This window comes from Centroberyx gerrardi, chromosome 15, assembly GCF_048128805.1.
Source record: "Centroberyx gerrardi isolate f3 chromosome 15, fCenGer3.hap1.cur.20231027, whole genome shotgun sequence".
Lineage (NCBI taxonomy): Eukaryota > Metazoa > Chordata > Actinopteri > Beryciformes > Berycidae > Centroberyx > Centroberyx gerrardi.
The window spans coordinates 14,176,853-14,194,354 of record NC_136011.1 but is presented as its reverse complement, the minus strand read 5'-3'; the positions used below and the strand labels follow the sequence as shown (position 1 = coordinate 14,194,354).

At 44.0% G+C, this 17,502-nt stretch overlaps 2 protein-coding genes across 2 annotated transcripts; one reads left to right on the top strand and one right to left on the bottom strand.

Moving 5' to 3' along the window:
* Positions 1–974: 974 nt before the first annotated feature.
* znf488 (zinc finger protein 488) lies at positions 975–4,990 on the top strand. Its single transcript, XM_071913761.2, has 4 exons — positions 975–1,095; positions 1,986–2,205; positions 2,796–3,027; positions 3,413–4,990. The coding sequence occupies exons 1-4, from the start codon at positions 1,085–1,087 to the stop codon at positions 4,510–4,512; spliced, it is 1,563 nt and encodes a 520-aa protein (XP_071769862.2). The 5' UTR covers positions 975–1,084; the 3' UTR covers positions 4,513–4,990.
* A 3,391-nt stretch (positions 4,991–8,381) lies between these two features.
* Positions 8,382–13,038, bottom strand: gdf10a (growth differentiation factor 10a). Its single transcript, XM_071913481.2, has 3 exons — positions 12,571–13,038; positions 9,631–10,808; positions 8,382–9,454 (listed from the first exon to the last, which is right to left on the bottom strand). Exons 1-3 carry the CDS (start codon positions 12,818–12,820, stop codon positions 9,263–9,265), a joined length of 1,620 nt encoding a protein of 539 aa, XP_071769582.1. The 5' UTR covers positions 12,821–13,038; the 3' UTR covers positions 8,382–9,262.
* Between the last annotated feature and the right edge of the window lie 4,464 nt (positions 13,039–17,502).

Here is a 17,502-nt window from a genome sequence, read left to right as displayed (position 1 = left end):
TATACAGATGGAAATAAAGGTTAATCTCTCATATCAGTCTGCTACAGGCTATGGTTGCTGTGGGATTCAAAGAGATATATTTTTTTAAAGAAATCTCAAAAGTTTCTGGAAAAATAGCTCCATTAAATATAGAAGGGATAAAGATAGCTTATGACAATTTTCCAGGGTAATGGGCTATATTTGTAAAATTGGCCATGTTATGCCTACATGACATGATCCAGGGTGGTCTGGCTTTGCCACTGGGCAAATACATTATTCATAAATTAAATGCTTCTATGTAATGAGCATTTAATGGATTATTCTGCATCAAAGCTTTGGTTTGGGTAAATATCCTGGTAGGCTTATCAAGCCAAATGTCTATAATGAGAGAGGGAACACATAAAGGGCTTCCTGGGAATCCTAAGCCCATTTTTTTTTAATGAGATTCAGGCTTACGACCCCAAAACGTAAAATTCCTCAGTAGACCAGGATCATAGAAACACAAAAAGAGACTACAGATATTCAATTTAAAACAGTTAACATTGTCTAAACTGCGGAACTGTCATAGTCTTGGCCCTAATCGTTTAGTGCACAGTCCAGGTCAGGTGCATGAACGTAAAGAGCCTATAAACTGGATGAGATTGGATATAGAACAAGTAAAACCATACGAAAATGTATAGTGACGGAACCATTGAGTAAACATTTTAATTATTTTGCAAATTAACACAGTCTCTCCATATAAGCGCCTTCCTTCTGTGTCCCCATTTGGTTTCATTAGAAGCACTGTTAAATCAGACAAGGAGGAATTTGCTACGGGACTAAAATCCCGTGTGTGTGTGTGTGTGTGTGTGTGTGTGTGTGTGAGAGAGAGAGAGAGAGAGCGGGAGCGTGCACGTGCACGTGTTTATATCAGTGCGCCACGCTTCAGTGCGCTCTCTGACGGGGATAAGTGTGAGTGGGAGTGGAGACGGAAGGCAGTACCGAGACAGATTCAGTCGGGATAACTCGCTCGTCCCACGGCCACGGAGAATCGAAGGCACGTCGTTACCGAGGTCCACTGCACCTGCTTGCAACCTGCTGCCACACAGGACAGGAATCCTCCTTCATGTCCAGTGGGTGAGTGCACATGCAACACATTACAGCACTCTATTTACATCCGCGAATCGGGGATAGGCTACTCTTTCTTCAAGGCTCATTGTTTTTTATTGGAAAATGGGGATTTTTAATGTGGCATGGTATCATAATGTTTCCGTTATCATACTGGGTTGTCACCTGTCAAAATTCGAGAAACAGCCTGTAGACCCAATACTTCTGGTCTCCAAATAGAAAAAAAAAATCTAAATAGACAAAATAAATTACGTGAGTGAATATTGTTCATAAATAACGAAATAACGTATTGAACTTATAGACTGCGCACAGCAGAGGAGGCAGTTGGGCTGCACGGCAGATGGGGAGACAAAAGGAGAAACCGACTGAAAAACTGAGACAAAGGACGTTAGAAATCATTTTGCCTGGGCAGTGCTGCGCCTGCTTCACAGTCAGCACGCTGAATTCTGCAGAAAAAAAGCCTAAAAATACCACCTCACAAGTTAGTGTAGCCAATATCACATGCAAGGAGCTATAGGCTATGAAATTCAGTATGGTTTTAGAGCGTAATGAATCCAAATATCAGTTATCACCAGATATCAGACCACTAAAACCTATATTTTATTTCACATATTGAATATCTTGCTCTTTAATTTGTTTGACTAAAACAAATTAATTCAAAATATAGGCATCACGGTGTCTTTAACACATTATTTTGGGATGTCCTCATGATCGTTTTTAACCACTCTATTTCTATTAATATGTAAAAAGTGCTTAAGTTAAGCCTATTTATTTTAATTTTTAATTTGAAATAATAGCCTAATAGAGCTGATATTGTGAAGTACCACTTCATTAAACCATTAAATACTGGAATGCACATCCATCTGCTCTTTCACTAATAACAACCTTATTTTCTACAGTTTAACCATGGATCACACTTTCCTACCTCGGTCCATCTGGACCAGTGACAGTAAATTTGTCCAGCATCCTGCGGATCTCTACACCAGTGTGATCGTCACGCGCAGCATCCCTGCAGGCACGGCCTTCGGTCCATGTGTTCTCCAAAATACCTTCTACGACACCATTGCCTTCATAGCGCAGAAATCCTGCGACAAGAGAACCAAATCCTACGTATTTAGGGTGAGTTGAATGAAAGAACCTTTTGGTACTCAGTTCATGGAACAGATAATTTTAAACTGAAAGAGCTGGTCTCTCTTGGTGAGTTCAAACTGATAAAGAGTCTTGACTCACCAAAGAGATTCCTTTGCTTTGGTTGGTCAAGATTGAAATGGTTTTGGCCCTAAAGCATGCTGGTTTGATATTTGACCATTGCCTTTTGAACACTATAGAATTTTGTACTTTTTTCTTTCTTTTTTGGATCTCATACATTGTTTTACCTTATATTTTGACTTTGTATGTAAGCCTTTGTATTTTGACTTTATCTGTTGTATTATCTGTGTATGCAACTTTTATGTTTGTCATGATGCTGCTGTCTTGGCCAGGTCTCCCTTCAAAAATGGATTCTTAATATCAAAGGGACTAATATGGTTAAATAATTTAGATAAATAATAAAAAGTTCAATCTACCGGCAGATAAAAGTTGCCAGTTTAACAGTTTTACCTAGATTTGTGTTTATTTTGGAAAATCTCGAGATTGTATAAAAGATAAGCATAAATCAAATAGTTTTAAAATGTTACAAATTTCAAGCAAATCGTTCATGATTCCAACAGGTGGACCCCGAGGCCATGCGTAATTCTGCGCTGGTGTTGTCCTGGCTGCGGCTGGTGCAGGCTGCGCGCAACGGAGAGGAGCAGAACACCGAGGCCTTTCTGACAGCGGGCCAGCTGTATGTGCGCACCACCCGGGACATCCGGCAGGAGGAAGAGCTGCTGGTGTGGTACGACCAGGAACTGTCTCACCTGCTGGGCTTCACAGACATGACTACTAGAGGACCAGCTGAAGGTGAGACACGATGATATAATGTGATACTTTATTGATCCCCAGAGAGTTTCCGAGTAGTACATGATCAACGTTCCTGGAACTGGTAGAGATTCAGTTTCTTGCGCAAGGACTCTTCAGCAGGGGGGATGTTTGCAGACATGGGGTTAAACCCGGGTCGTCCGGTTGAAGCCTCTTTAATTAGTACTAGCCCCAATAGACATGAGCAGCATGTGATAAAAAATAGAAGAAGGATCAGTGGGAGTATTTTATTACAGAATGTGCCATGCTCTGACAGGAGTAGACTAATGTAAACTTTAATTGAATTGCCCTGCAATCGAAAATACATGTGGATTCATCTGTAGACACACTCATCCATACCTTCATATGATCTTTGTCTCTTTTACAGAGTTAAAATGTGCAAGATGTAACCAGGTCTTCAAGCATGAGTATCCGTTCCTGGCGCACTGCCGATTCCTATGTGCCCAAGTAAAGAATGACACCTGGAGCCGCGAGGCGTACGAGCACAAACACATGGAAATAAAGAGGCAACATCGAGTGACAGATTTCCATAACATCGCCAGAGATTTGGAACATAAAAAATCTTCCACTAATGAGGATGCCGAGATTACCTCTAAGAAAAGGAAATACGAGGAAACTCTTTATCCCAAAGGACGGAAATCAGTGCTGCTAGAAAAAACGAATATTTCAAATGATGACAATATCACGCAGCTCACCAAGGACTACGACCAAGCAGCAGATGCATCTGCATATTCTCTGAAACTGAAAGCAGATAAGCTCAAACTGGACTATTTGGGATGTAAGAACGGCGCTTTTACTCAAGTCGGAGAGACCAAAAGGAGTTTTACGCACGACAAAGAGGTGGACGCACAGTCGGAGACGGGAGAAAGCTCTGGTGTGCGCTCAAGCAGCAGCAGCGCATTTTCTCTGGTCCTGTCAGGTGGTCAGGGGGAGCAGAAAAGTGCTTTCTGTAAACCGAGCAAAAGAACTTCTCCCAGTGACCCCCCGTCGCATCTAACCAGCGCACCAACAGCCCCCTCTAGCCGCCTTGAGGACATGGCTGATGTTTTCAGCTCGAGGACTGTTATGGGATACAGCAATCTGATGGCATCCAGTATCATGAGCGGCGACTTGCAGGGCGCGCAGACGGTGCCCTCGCCAGTTGCCATAAGCAGCGCGTTCCATTACGCACCGGAGCACTGGTCGAGGAACATGGGCGCTCAGCTTCAGACCACCTCGTCTCTCACAATCCTTCCGCCGACTTTCACCTCGTTCGGAGTGTCGGTGCAGAACTGGTGTGCCAAATGTAACCTGTCCTTCCGCATGACCTCTGACCTCGTTTTCCACATGCGCTCCCATCACAAGAAGGAGTTCGCGGCGGAATCCCAGGTGAGGAGGAGGAGAGAGGAGAAACTCACCTGCCCGATCTGTCACGAGTACTTCCGAGAGCGGCACCACCTCTCCAGGCACATGACTTCTCATAACTGAAACTACAAAGGACAAAAAAACACAACTCTATTTATTTCCTAAATGATGCTTAGAGTGTCTATATTTAACTGCTTTAGATTCCAGATTCATGGTGAGACTTTGGTGTGTAACAGTGAATGTAGGTAGCTGTACAGAAAATAGGAGATTGCGCACCAGGGCGCAAAAGACACATATGGCCATCAAAGCCTGTCCACTAGATGACGATAGAGGTACATGTAAGCTGATTTTACTGCAATTTGGCTGTATGTCGTTTAGTCCTGATTGTTTGGTTGATGATTAAATTCTGTCTGAATTGTGCCTTATGAAACTCAGGATGGAATTAAGAGAGAGATCTTGAGGACAGCTCATGATTGTCATAAATATCTCGACGCAATTCTCTTATTTATCAGCTTACTCTCTGTCTAATAAGCCAATGGTTTGCTTTGTACAGTAATATAGACTGAGTGTGTTTGCACATTCGTTTTCAAATCTAAAATCTTCAAAACAAAACCGACGTTGTTCCGAGTTCTTTCTTTCACCCTCACACAGCTGGTTCATGCTTGTTGTCTCAATTCTTACTTGTTCCAATAGGTGGCGTTAGAGACCAACTTTTCTCCAGTCCCAGCAGTGGGCATATTCATCATAAAGATCCATCCATCAAATCTGTGCTTTGTGGCTACACTGTCATGAAAGCTATCATGACTGTTTTGTTTATGGAACAATAATTTATATAAGAATACCTCCATAATCTTGACATGAACCAACAGACAGCTTGCAGGTCAAAATATGGAAATGAAGAGCTTTTCCATTCTCTTATTGAGCTCTTGATGCAAAAACGGACAATATGTGACAGCTAAATATTCTTTGGAACAACTGGAGCAAAATGCCTGTTTTTCCACTGAACTGTTCCACTGAACATTTGAGTATTTGAGCGTTTTAGCTGAAATGGGATGAGGAAAAGGTGAGAGGATTTCCAGGCTGCCTTTCAAGAATCTGCAGTTGATATACAGCAACTCAAACAAAATCAGATCCTAGTTTTAAAAGCTTCACGCCTGTCATTCATTTCCATACCGACTGTGATGGCGTCCATAAGCCTAGACTACTGCTTATGAATTGGTGATTTTATTTTTCTCCACGAACAGTGAGCACTTCACGGTCCACTCAAGTTAGGCTGTGGATAGATGGACATAAATAACCTTCTCTGTTGCAGGTAAATGAGGCGGGAAGAAGGCATGAAGTTCATGGGAAAGTCAAGCCTCGACCCTGCGTGAAAGTTCAATCACTGTAATATAAGCAGAGATGTAAACCCACCCAGACTCAGTTTATCCATATATTTTATTTGGGGAATACCCGCCTTTTTATGGCTGATATAAATCTTTATGAAAGAAATTGATAGTTAGTAGTATCAAACTGATGATCAACAACTGGAAGTTACATTACCCACCTTGTTACTTACAACTCCATCACTGAAAATAAGTGACCAAACCAGAGTGTACCATGAAAAACGCATTAAAAACTATCAACATTCGACAAAACAGTTTTTACTGTTCCAGATACGGAACAAATATATTGCAAATGTCCATATTGGCATTTAATCTTGTGTTGAGTTTTAAAATCCCATTTCTCTGAACAGGCTGCCAATGGGGTGAGATAATTTAACTTATTTCTAAAGTAGTTTGACTTGTTTAATGAATTCTTGTGACAATATGAGACAGCAGTGACAATATAGAGTGATGCCTTATTTCAAGATATTGTTACTTATTTCTAAAAGTTCTTGAAACAAGTCAGACTGCTTTGGAAACAAGTGGCAGTTTTTTTGCAGTTTTAAGAAAAATAAGATTTTATAGCCTACATTAAATGACTGTCACTATTAGCCTTGTCCTAATTAACACAACGATTAGCTTTCTGAGCTCTGCAATCATCTGAGGAAAGAGCCGTTTCAGACTGGACACAGAAAATCCTCTGTTGTCTAATAATGGCTACATTGCTCTCCTCTAATTGAACAGCCATCATTTGGAAAAACAAATATTGTTCTTGGTTCCCTGCTTGCCGCGTTTCGTTTTGGCTTTGAGGTGCTTTGGGCTCTGAACACGAGCTGCAGTGCCCGCTGTGGTTTTCTCGGCTGGAATTGACTATTGTAAGTATTCTCCTGTGACTGTGATTGCGGTTGACATCGGGTTCAGTTTGTAATAGCAGGCTGTGGGTCCGGACTGTAAAAGGGATCAGTCAGGAATTGAGGAAAAAAAAAGGAACCTGAACGTGTTATTACAATTGGGCTACTTACTTTGGTGACTGTGGGCTTTGAAGCTTAAAACATCTATAAATGTAAACATGATTTATAATAACTCAAATTACCGTCATCATAATTCAAGACGAGGTTATAGCCGAGGGTTTAGTTGAGTATTTCAGAGACTGGGTGCAATTACAAAAGCGGGGTTAGACAAGGTTTGTAGCAACATTCCCAGGTTCTCCAAATTGGAGTAAACTGAATCATATATATATAATTTCTCTCTCTCTCTCTCTCTCTCTCTCTCTCTCTCTCTCTCTCTCTCTCACACACACACACACACACACACAAATATTTTTTCACGGTTTTTCAGGGTTAGGGTTGTGTGATGCTGCTTATCATCACATCTAGAACTGTCCTTTTACAATAGGGTTACCTGTCTCCAGGCTACTGTAATTCTAAACAAACTCTTCCATTCACAAACACCCATTTAATTCAATTCTTGTAATGACAAATAGTAAAATAAGTTATATTTCCATGCTTTTTCCCCACTCATGCACACAAGCATGCTTGTACTCGTACATAGAAATATGTAATGGACAAAGAAATGCAGACAGGAGGGAAGTCACAATCTGTTTTTGGAGATATGATAACAGCTGACTGGTACCACAGTGTTCCTTTTTTAGCTCTCCACACACATGCATACACACACACACACACGCACACACACACACACACACACACACACACACACACACACAAGCAGAGAGACTTACAGCATTACCCTGCTGTTGATAGATGTTAAGACAGCCACGTTGGCATATTATGTATATTTAACTGCAGTGTAATTGCCATGTAATTATGGATTAACAATGTGTGGGCTCAATTTTGGCCCTTTCCCCCAAATGGTTCCTGAATGTCTCTCTGTATTTGAGACGTATGTACCTCAGTGTTGGCAATGGAAAAGTTCAAAGGATACTGTTGTAGCAAACAGATGTAGGTGCTCTGTGCCAACTTGTGCTGGCTCAAGGCAAAACAACCACAGAGCACTGGGTGAATAATCAAAAGGTGTTACAACTGTCCCCTCTCTCAGAGGCGTATAAGGAGTATAAGGAGTAAACATGTCACTCTTTTTCTCCTGAGAGTAAGATTGACAAGCACTTGAGTTAAAGTGGTTGACAACTTCTTTTTTATAACCATCTGTTCAAAAAACGCCACTGAAGTGAACATCCTGCATTTGGAAATTTTCTGCTTTTGAAGGGGGCACAGATGGGTAGAAAGGGAAGTGCACCATGTTTTGAAGTTCAAGTGGATGACGTCTTAATTGGTGCACACCTGCTTCCTGCACCAACCAGTAATCCACAGCAGCAGCATCAGTCACATCATTTGCTGGACAACAGACATCCGGGCTTTTGGTGTGGAGTGGTAATGGGTTCAAGGGGCTTTAGGGGAATGCTCGCTATCTTTGAGTGGAACCTTCCTGCCTTTGTACTAAGTTATTTGGGAACTGTTGTGCCCTTTTAGGCTTGTTTTGAAAATGAGGTCCCAAGAATCAAAGGTTATGCACTAATGACCAAAAATAACACTAATGGTAAGAAACAGTAATATTCCAGCAAGAGTATTGGATTAAATTACTTTTTATTCTAACTTTTATAGATGGCTAACTTTTCATAATTTAAACAAGACACATGTACAAAACACCAGCTTCTAAAATATAATAATACATAGCCTAGTAACAAAGACAAATTAATTTCAACCAAGTTTCACATACAATATAGAAAAATATTTCTGGTTTCATTATAGCATTCTTGAAGTGTTATGAGGGGGTGGCGGGTGGTAAATGAATTCCAGATGCTCTCTTTACAATTCATTGGATAGTTTCTTTTTAAGATACAGGGCAAGAATGTACAATAACTCTTTTCTGTCTCGCAAACAAATTAACATTGCATGTACAATGTGGAGTAGTATGCTTAGCTTAACTGTAAGCACATCTGTACACAATATGTAAAAATGTAGACATACTTTTCATATTTTCTATTATCTGTATGGTATAAGCTGCCCAAGTGACACACTGATAAAGTCTTTAATTTATAGTTTGTGTGTCCAATGAAAACATGAACACTAAACCACTGTGAGCTGTTTGAAAAACAAGTGCAATCTGATATAAAAGGGAGATAGCACTCAAAGATTTCTGTCCGTGAAATCCTCAACGTTATCTCAAACACAGAATCAAAACAAAGGGCTACTGAGACGTGTGGAGCCCTGATTTTAGATGTGCGGCTCTGCTCCTCTTGCTAAGGCAGATGCCAGACAATGTGTCTCTTCAACTCTGCTGCCGCAGGACAAAGGAGATGGAAGTGATTTCTCGACGGCCCGTGTTCCGAGAGGAATTACAGCGGCCTAAGTAACTCTGTCAGTATCAAGAAACCACTCCACAGAGGAATGGTTTGGTGAACGCATGAAGTCCTCTGTCTCTGTTAGTCCCCTTTTTAATTTGCTCCCAATCCACCCTGTTTCGTCCTCTGCCCCCTCTGCCCTCCCTTCCTATCTGCAGGAGCAGGACTGGACGGACATGTTGGGGTAAACCTTGAGCACCGGGTTCCTGGCTTCGTCCTGGTAGAGCACAGCCAGGGGACTCATCTTCTCCGGGACGCAGCAGGGCTCGGGAACCCCAGGGATGATCCCAACAGCGCGGACTATGCTCTGGATGGTGGCGTGGTTAGAGGGCCTCACCACCTGGGAGAGAGGCATGTAAACAGGACATTGGATAAAGGAAAAAAGACCAACACACTAGAGTCAGCACTGTTTCATCCAAGTCACGTCCAATAACACAACTAAGCTGTTTCTGAACCAAGTAAAATGACGTATAGAGTGAAAAAGACATCTAATGTACATGAGATTTGTGCTCCTACCTTGGGCATGGGAAATCCACAGGTGCCAGCGCAGTAGAAGGCATCAAAGGCCTTGGGTGCTATGACCCACTCGTTCCAGCCAATGTCTGCAAAATCCACTCGGAGGTTCCTCCTGGAGCAGCCTCTGTGCTGGGTGTCGCCCCACTGCCTTCTCCTGGCCTTACGCATTGTTCGCTCATCAAAACTCAGAAGAGGTGGCTGAGGCTTAGTTCCTCCAGCTTTCCCTTTATGCTTTTTCCCATCGTTCCCTTCATTTCTGCGCTCTTCCCCCTGTCCGTCACTGTTAGCCAGCGTCCGACTGTCTTTGTCACTGGGCTTTTTTACAGACTCATCAGAGTGGAGAACCTGTGATGTTCTTTCTCCTTCTTTGAGCACCTGAGGTTCATCTCTGTCATGCTCCCCTCTACCTTGCTCTAAACCTCCTTGGCTTTTTCTCTTGTTCTCCTTCCTTCCCAATTTAGACTTGGGTTTGAGTGCCAGGTACCAAGTACTCTCCCACAGGTCGTCTTTCCTGTATCCATCAGGCCTGTAGTCAACCTCAGGCAACTCATTGTTCTGAATGGGGTCAGAGAGCAGAGCTGCTTCCCTTCTCACTCGTCCTTTCAACTCTGGTGAGGCATTAGGGTTGTGCAGGAGGTGAGAGGAGTGCGAGGAATGTGAAGTCTCTCCTCCCTCGGGGAAAGGGTCATATCTCTGAAGACTTGCAGCCACGCTGTTGGGCTCTGCCAAGGCCTGGTCATTAGCATACAGCAGCAGGTAAGGCAGGCTGCCAGCAGATAGTGCCTCCTCTGGGTTCCCCTGGTACTGCTGCCCTAAGTCCAACTCCACTGACACTAGGAGATGACCCTTGTCCCGCGCCTCCTTTATGACCTGGGTCACATCTTTCATCTGCCACACCCCTCTCCTGTGGGGGTGGAAGGTCACATTGCCTAGGAATGACTCCGTTGACCCAGGGCTGATCCCTGACCCAGAAGAGACAGAGCGAAGGAGAAGGCTGATGGACGGAAAAGGGTGGATGGGTAGAGAACGACAGGATGGGCTCTTGAAGCGTTTACAGAACCAGGCTTTTTGACGTGGACGCCGATCCAGCAGGAAGTGGAATGTGGCAGAGAGGATGACCTCTGAGTCCTGGAGGGATGTAAGGTTCAGTTGGTACACCATCCTGTGGTCGGCAGAGTCTGCAAAGAGAATCAATCAATCAATCAATCAATCAGTCAATCAATCAATTAGTCAATCAGTCAATCTATCTATCAATCAACCAGTCAGTCAGTTGGAACGACACTACAATGAAACCGTGAATATTGGAAGAACCAGAATTTCTTGAGATTCCACGCTGCTGTTTAAAAAAAATGGTGGGTCCACATAGGAACAATTGATCTGCAGTTTTGTAGTTCACAAGTAGTTCTGTGTGGAGCCACAAATACATACATGCAGATATGCAAAGCCAATATTTGTTTTACATGTTACACGATTCTTCGGTGGTTCTTTGATAGTTCCATACTGACATGACAGACCATTAGATGGTACCATTAGATGACGAAAGTGTTTGCCGTAGGAACCAATGCAGGCACTCCTAACCTAGGTTTGAACCTCGCTTGAACTCACACTTTTGAGTCTCCACCATAATGTATAAATAGGAGTGCAAAGATTATTTTTAGTACAAAGGAAGGAACAATTTGGCAATGAAGTACCAAATGAATAGGAAACAATTAGAAAGAGGTTCCAAATCGCACCAAAAGCGGTTTGCCTATGGTTACAATCCAAAGAACAACTAATTGGTACTATTAAGCACCTTTCCTTGTTAGGGACTATGTTACATGGCCTGAACCCTGTGGCTGGTACATGACTGCACGCCTTGGTAGGATTTCAGAAGGTGCCCTTAAGAGGAACCAGACTCGAGGGATCTGGCTGGCAGGGGCAGGGGAAAGCAGAGAGCTACATATTCATGATGAACATTAACTTCAACAGCAGAGTTATTGTTCATTGTGTAAGAGTTCAACGGAAGTATGGACTGACTCAAGAGATATACATTACCTCGGATTCAGCCTGCATATGGAAACGCTTACCTCAGTTTCCCTTAAAGCTTCCCCTTAAGCCTAATACAGCCAGCACTGTCTGCCCAGACACCAAGACATAATCAACTGTTTTAACAGATTTTACATTGTTGTGAAAACTCTCTTACATCTCTCCTTGGATTACACCCAGCTTCTGCAGTAAAAATACACACGTGTTATGATATGGCATCTGAGAGCTATGTGGGATATACATGTCTATGTGTTGTGTTTATAGAAACGGCACCAGACAGAGGAGCACCACGGTGCTTTAAGCCCCCTGACTCCAGGACGTGGAGTCACGTGTATCCTGTGGCCACAACAGGAAAATAGAGGCGACAACAATGACGCTGGGCCGTGCGTAAATGCTGCTGTGTTTTTGGCTGTGCTGAAGCTGGGCATTGCTCGCAGGGAATCGCAGGCATTCTTGCGCATATTGCGCGTCTGTCTGCGGTAGATGGCGATCTGCGGCAGACACCGCGCAGCGGGGGCACAGCTGGTGCCACAAAGTGAGTGTGCCCACAGCGTCCCGAAATCACTTAACGGCATTCTCAGACTGTTCCAAAACAATCCTACCTATTTAGGGCGTCTGGTCGAGCCATGCAGCCCCACTGAGTGCTTGCACTTTTAATAACCATCCATGGAGTGGATCAAGGGCACTTTATGACTTTTTCTCTCATTTTTGCCGGCGCCACATGAGAATATGTGTTTTTGTGTGTCGGATTGATTATGCACTAAAGACACACTATATTTTTTAGGTTTTGGTTCCATAATGACATTTACATGAACGCAATTTGAAACTGCACCAGAATAGGGGGGGTGCTTTCTTTCTATCAATTGCATTCTGTTGTCAATTGTAGACAGGTTGATGAAGCATGTGTTCACACACCTTGGCTGGCTTTGAAACCCCTGACAGTGTTTCCCTCTCTGAGGCGGTTTTCTCTGTTGTATTTCTCATACAGTTTGAACATGTGCTGGGAGACCATGTCCTGATCCAAGCCGTCTGAGAAAGGTTCCGATGGGGACTGGAGGAAGCCACTGTCCTGTGCGCTTTTCGTGATCCTGCCCGATGCAGCAGCCAGGTAACAGTTTAGGACCAACAGGAACAGGTGCGATGAAAACATAGTCAGAGCTGCCATCTCAGTGCTAAAATTAATACAATATCAAAATCCAAGAGGCAAAAAGTGCAGCGAAATCTTGGTCAAAGGCATCCAAGATGGGCTTTAAAGACGCGCCAGAAAATCCAGACTGAAAAAGGCTGTGCGTAAAGTTTCCACCTCTCCTCTCACTTTCCGCTTCTCTCTCCGCTGTTCCTCGGTTAGCCGTCTCACTCCTCTGTGTCAGACTGTGTGGGACGTGGATGTTGAATGGGCTTTAGTCCGGGCAACAGTTGTAGCTGCTACTTTTACACTTGCGTCTGCTTGACCGCCAGAGGCTTGGGGGGGTTATACTAGAGCGGTGAGAGGTGCTGACGTATATTCCTGTCAGCCAACGAGCTGTCTGCAGAGCGCACACACTGAAGTGGAGGTCATGATGCTGATCTCTCTCTCTCTCTCTCTCTCTCTCTCTCTCTCTGATGATGATGATGATGATGATGATGATGATGATGATGATGGTGATGTCTTATTTTGTTATGTTGTTTTGCAATGGTGCAGTTGTGTCACTGCTGGTGATCCATTGGCTAAACAAATGAATTGAGAACAGAGCTGGTTAGACAAAGCCACTGCTGAAGTGCAACACGCTGTGCATTTTTGAACTCAAAGTAATGCCACCTCACAATTTCCAGCTCACTATATTATTTCCAGTAACTGCTTTTGACATGATCTCAGTCACACATAATTAGCATAGAAACACCTACAATAATAGTCTGACCAACCACCCAAGGGCTATTGTTAGCAATAGTGATGCACATTTCATACAGCTGTGTGCATGTGTTCTGTGTGTGTGTGTGTGTGTGTGTGTGTGTGTGAGAGAGAGGGAGAGGGAGAGAGAGAGAGAGAGAGAGAGAGAGGCTACGGTGTCGCTGTGAGATGAGACTCTTTCGAGGGGCTCTCTGTGATTTTATTCATGGCATTCAGAACATGACCTCTACTGGGGTTGCCAGTTTCAAACTCACCACCGGGCATGTTTTTGTCTCTGGTGTGTATGTATTTGTGTATGTCTGTGTGTGTGTGTGTGTGTGTGTGCATACGAGTTGTTTCCAATGTGTGTCTCTGGTGTCTGGAGCTCTGTACCAACAATGCTTGTTCTGTGGAAGTGGTGGTCTCCAGCAGAGAGGCTGTAACTAGCTGGGCCTCTCGGGTCACTCTCTGCCACTACACACACACACACACACACACACACACACACACATGCACGCTCACACAGACATGGACACACACACACACACACACACACACACACACACACACACATGCACGCTCACACACACGCACATACACGCACACACAGAGCCACTAAATACCTTTCTGGCCCCCAAGGGCCCCACAGGATACTCCCTTTCACTACGCTCAACACCCCCGACAGGTCTTAAATCTGGGCTATTTTGGAGATGTGTTTGAAAATGTATGTGTGTGCGTGCATGTGTGTGTCACAGTATAGGAGCATTATGAAGGAGTTGGCTGGAGTGGCGGGCTCCATGGTTTTGTTATTGCGCGCAAACATGACTTTTCCCATACCATCACACCATGTTACGTTATACTCTGTTGAAAAACAAAATAGAATTGATTGTTGTGGTTATTTATGGGAAGACATACAATGCTGTTTCCCACTTGGTTAAGTGTCATCTTTGAAAAACACTGTGAGAGAAATCCAGTGAGAAAACACAGTGGCATTTGAGAATGACCACCCTTTAAATCAATATCCGTGGCTACATAAACATATATTGAAAGATTTATTGTTGTTTTTTTTGGAAGTAATAAATTTTAAAACCAAGCAAAAATTGCCCAACTGTAAGCTGTCATCCTCTGTCATTAACATACCATTAAAAAACCCTTGTCACGAATGACAAGGGTTATCCCCCCGCTGTTCTCTAAAGTGCTGCATGGCGATGAACACATAGAAGAAATACCCAGTGGCTTAGAATTCATAATCTTTTTGATATAATGTAGGGCTATACTGAAATATTTCTGTTGTCTCTGAAACCAAAAATGAATGGCAGGCCCACAGACATGCGAATGGAGAGACAGAGAGAGAGAGAGAGAGAGAGAGAGAGAGAGAGAGGGAGAGAGGGAGGGAGAGGTTAAGCGTTATCTGAAACCAGGGCATTTGGGTCACATTAAGTAGGCCCGGGGAGGAGCCCAATAGAAGTTAGAGAGTGAGGACGAGAACATTAAATGACTTTGACCTCTAACCCTGACTAAGTAGGGCGGCGTGAGATTAATGTTGGGCATTATCTACCATAATGCTCCTCTCTCCACCATGGCTTTAAGGACAGCAGCATCCTGACTAGACCCAGCGCTCACCTCACTAATAAGACAGGAACAGCAGAACAGAAAAACCAGGACTCTTAACACCCATGATGTGATAGGCACTTAACACAGTTTAGTCCATGGTCTACAGGACTTTGGCTACTTATCTTTTCAATGTGACTTTCTTCATTCAGTCTGAAACCAGGATGCATTAAGTGACATTTCGTGCCACACACAAATCACATTTTGCTCACACTGCTATTGGATCTTCAAAGCCACATGTGGAAGTTGTCAGACTTGCATTGCGATCAGAATCCTACGCATCTTGATTTAAATAAATACAGCCACAAGAGACACATAACAACTATTTTTCAGGCCAAGTGTGGACATACAGCAATGTGATCTCAAAATTTCATCTTTGAAATCTGAGCAGAAATCATGTTGAAATGGCAACTGTAACTGTAGCCATCATCATACACAGCATGCGTCAGTGGACTATAGAGCTGAACGAGATGGGAACAGACATCACCAGATGGATGCAATGTGGATTGTTACATAACTGACATATTGATACATACACTGATGCAAGGCTTACACGATAGAATGCAATTGTTTTTGTAGGTTTTGAATGATTGGCTTATAGTCCAGGGAGGCGCTACTGCCCATTGATCTCTGCAGTGCGCTGTGGGATTGAACTGTGAAGGCTGTTGTATCTGACTACTTGGACTGTGTTACAGGGCCGTGGTGTGTTATAGTTTGTTCAACATGGAGGTCCCCTAGTAGGGCCGTCCAAACCAAACAGGAGCTCTGTTCTGCTCTCTGTGGGGGTATAGAGGAGCGTGAGGAATTAACATGCCCGTGTGTGTGTGTGTGTGTGTGTGTGTGTCTGTGTGTGGTGCAAGAGCTGAGGGTTGGTTCTGGAAATACTCCTAGTTTAACACCTTTGTATGCCATCGGGTGAGACTTTCTGGTTCCAGGGTTGTGCAGTGGGGGTCTGATAAATGTTTGTGTGTGGGCGTTTTGGGGATTTGTATGGATAAGATATTGGCCAAATATACTCTACTGACTGATATTGTCATGCTTTGTCCAAAAAGAGCAAGTCTTGTGCATGTATGGGGGATGAACTAATTGGCAATGTTTTATGCCCATAAAAATAGAGGGGCAGAAACACAGCGGTAGGTTGAGCTGTGTGTGAGCGGTGTGTGTCAGTATGTTGTGCGCCCTCCAGGCTCTTTACAGCTGATGTAAGTGACTTTGCTGTGTACCTCAGGAATATTTTACGGGTGGACAAACAACAGGTCAGACTGTAACGTACAAGAGGTCACTCAGCATTGCAGGAACGCGAGTGGAAAGCCGTCATCGGTTTTAAAGGCTGTTTTAAGACTTTCAGGATCCTGTTGGTGCAGACAGAAACCTCCAGGTGAAACTCAACCACAGTCGCGGTTCAACCGCTGCTGAGGCAAACCCTCGAAGACTTCTAAATCATTGCCGGCATTGTTTTAGGATTTTACTGTTGGGATCTCTCTTCTGACTGACATATGCATTCCATTAATGCCTGTGGGTGCCAGAGAATGTCCTGTTGTTGTCTCAGCAGTAAAACCGATACCAGTCCGACCAGCGGACCAGGATCCAGTAAAACACTGACTCGCCGACAACTAGGGCTCCATGGGAGTGGGCCAGTCTCAGACACTCTGCCCCGACTAGGAGACACAGGTTGGGGGGTAATGAAAGACCTGGAATCCCACCATGTGAATGTCATCCACCCTGCCTGGTAGGTGTGTGAGTGTGAGAAAGAGCAGGAGTGTGTTTATATGTGTGTGTGACTATGGAGACTATAGTTATGCTAGGGGGTGTAACTCTGTGACCCATTCACATGGTTAATAAAACATTCATAGAGGCAGAGGAATGCTATGGTTTTTGTGTGTGTGTGTGTGCGTGCATGTGCACGCGGATGTGTGTGTGTATGTGTGTGCATGCATGTGTGTGTGCGAGAGGGAGAATGAGTGTGTGTGTTCCTCTGTCTGTGATGTTGGGCCTCCTGCAGTGACCCCACGGAGTGCACCATTCTGTCTGCAAACAAAGGGCCGGCTGTTCCCCCCCACATCAACCGTGGACTGCTCCAACACCGCCGACCGCTCGCCGCCGAGCTAACCAAATATTTCCCTTCCTGCGCTGAATTTGTCTCAATAAATAGTTTTGTGTTTGGGGTTTTCTTTCTCCTCTGGCTCTCTGCTTTTGATAGAGGACTCCTGAACACACAGGTGGTCGCTGGATCTCGGTCCTCGGGAGGCAGAAAGAGACGTCTTGTTTTCAAGCGGTGGACAGAGGCTGGCTTCTCACAATGGCACCTCATGTGATGATGTCCCGACTTCTGTGCGGAAAATTCCCCACCGAACCGTACCGCAGTACAC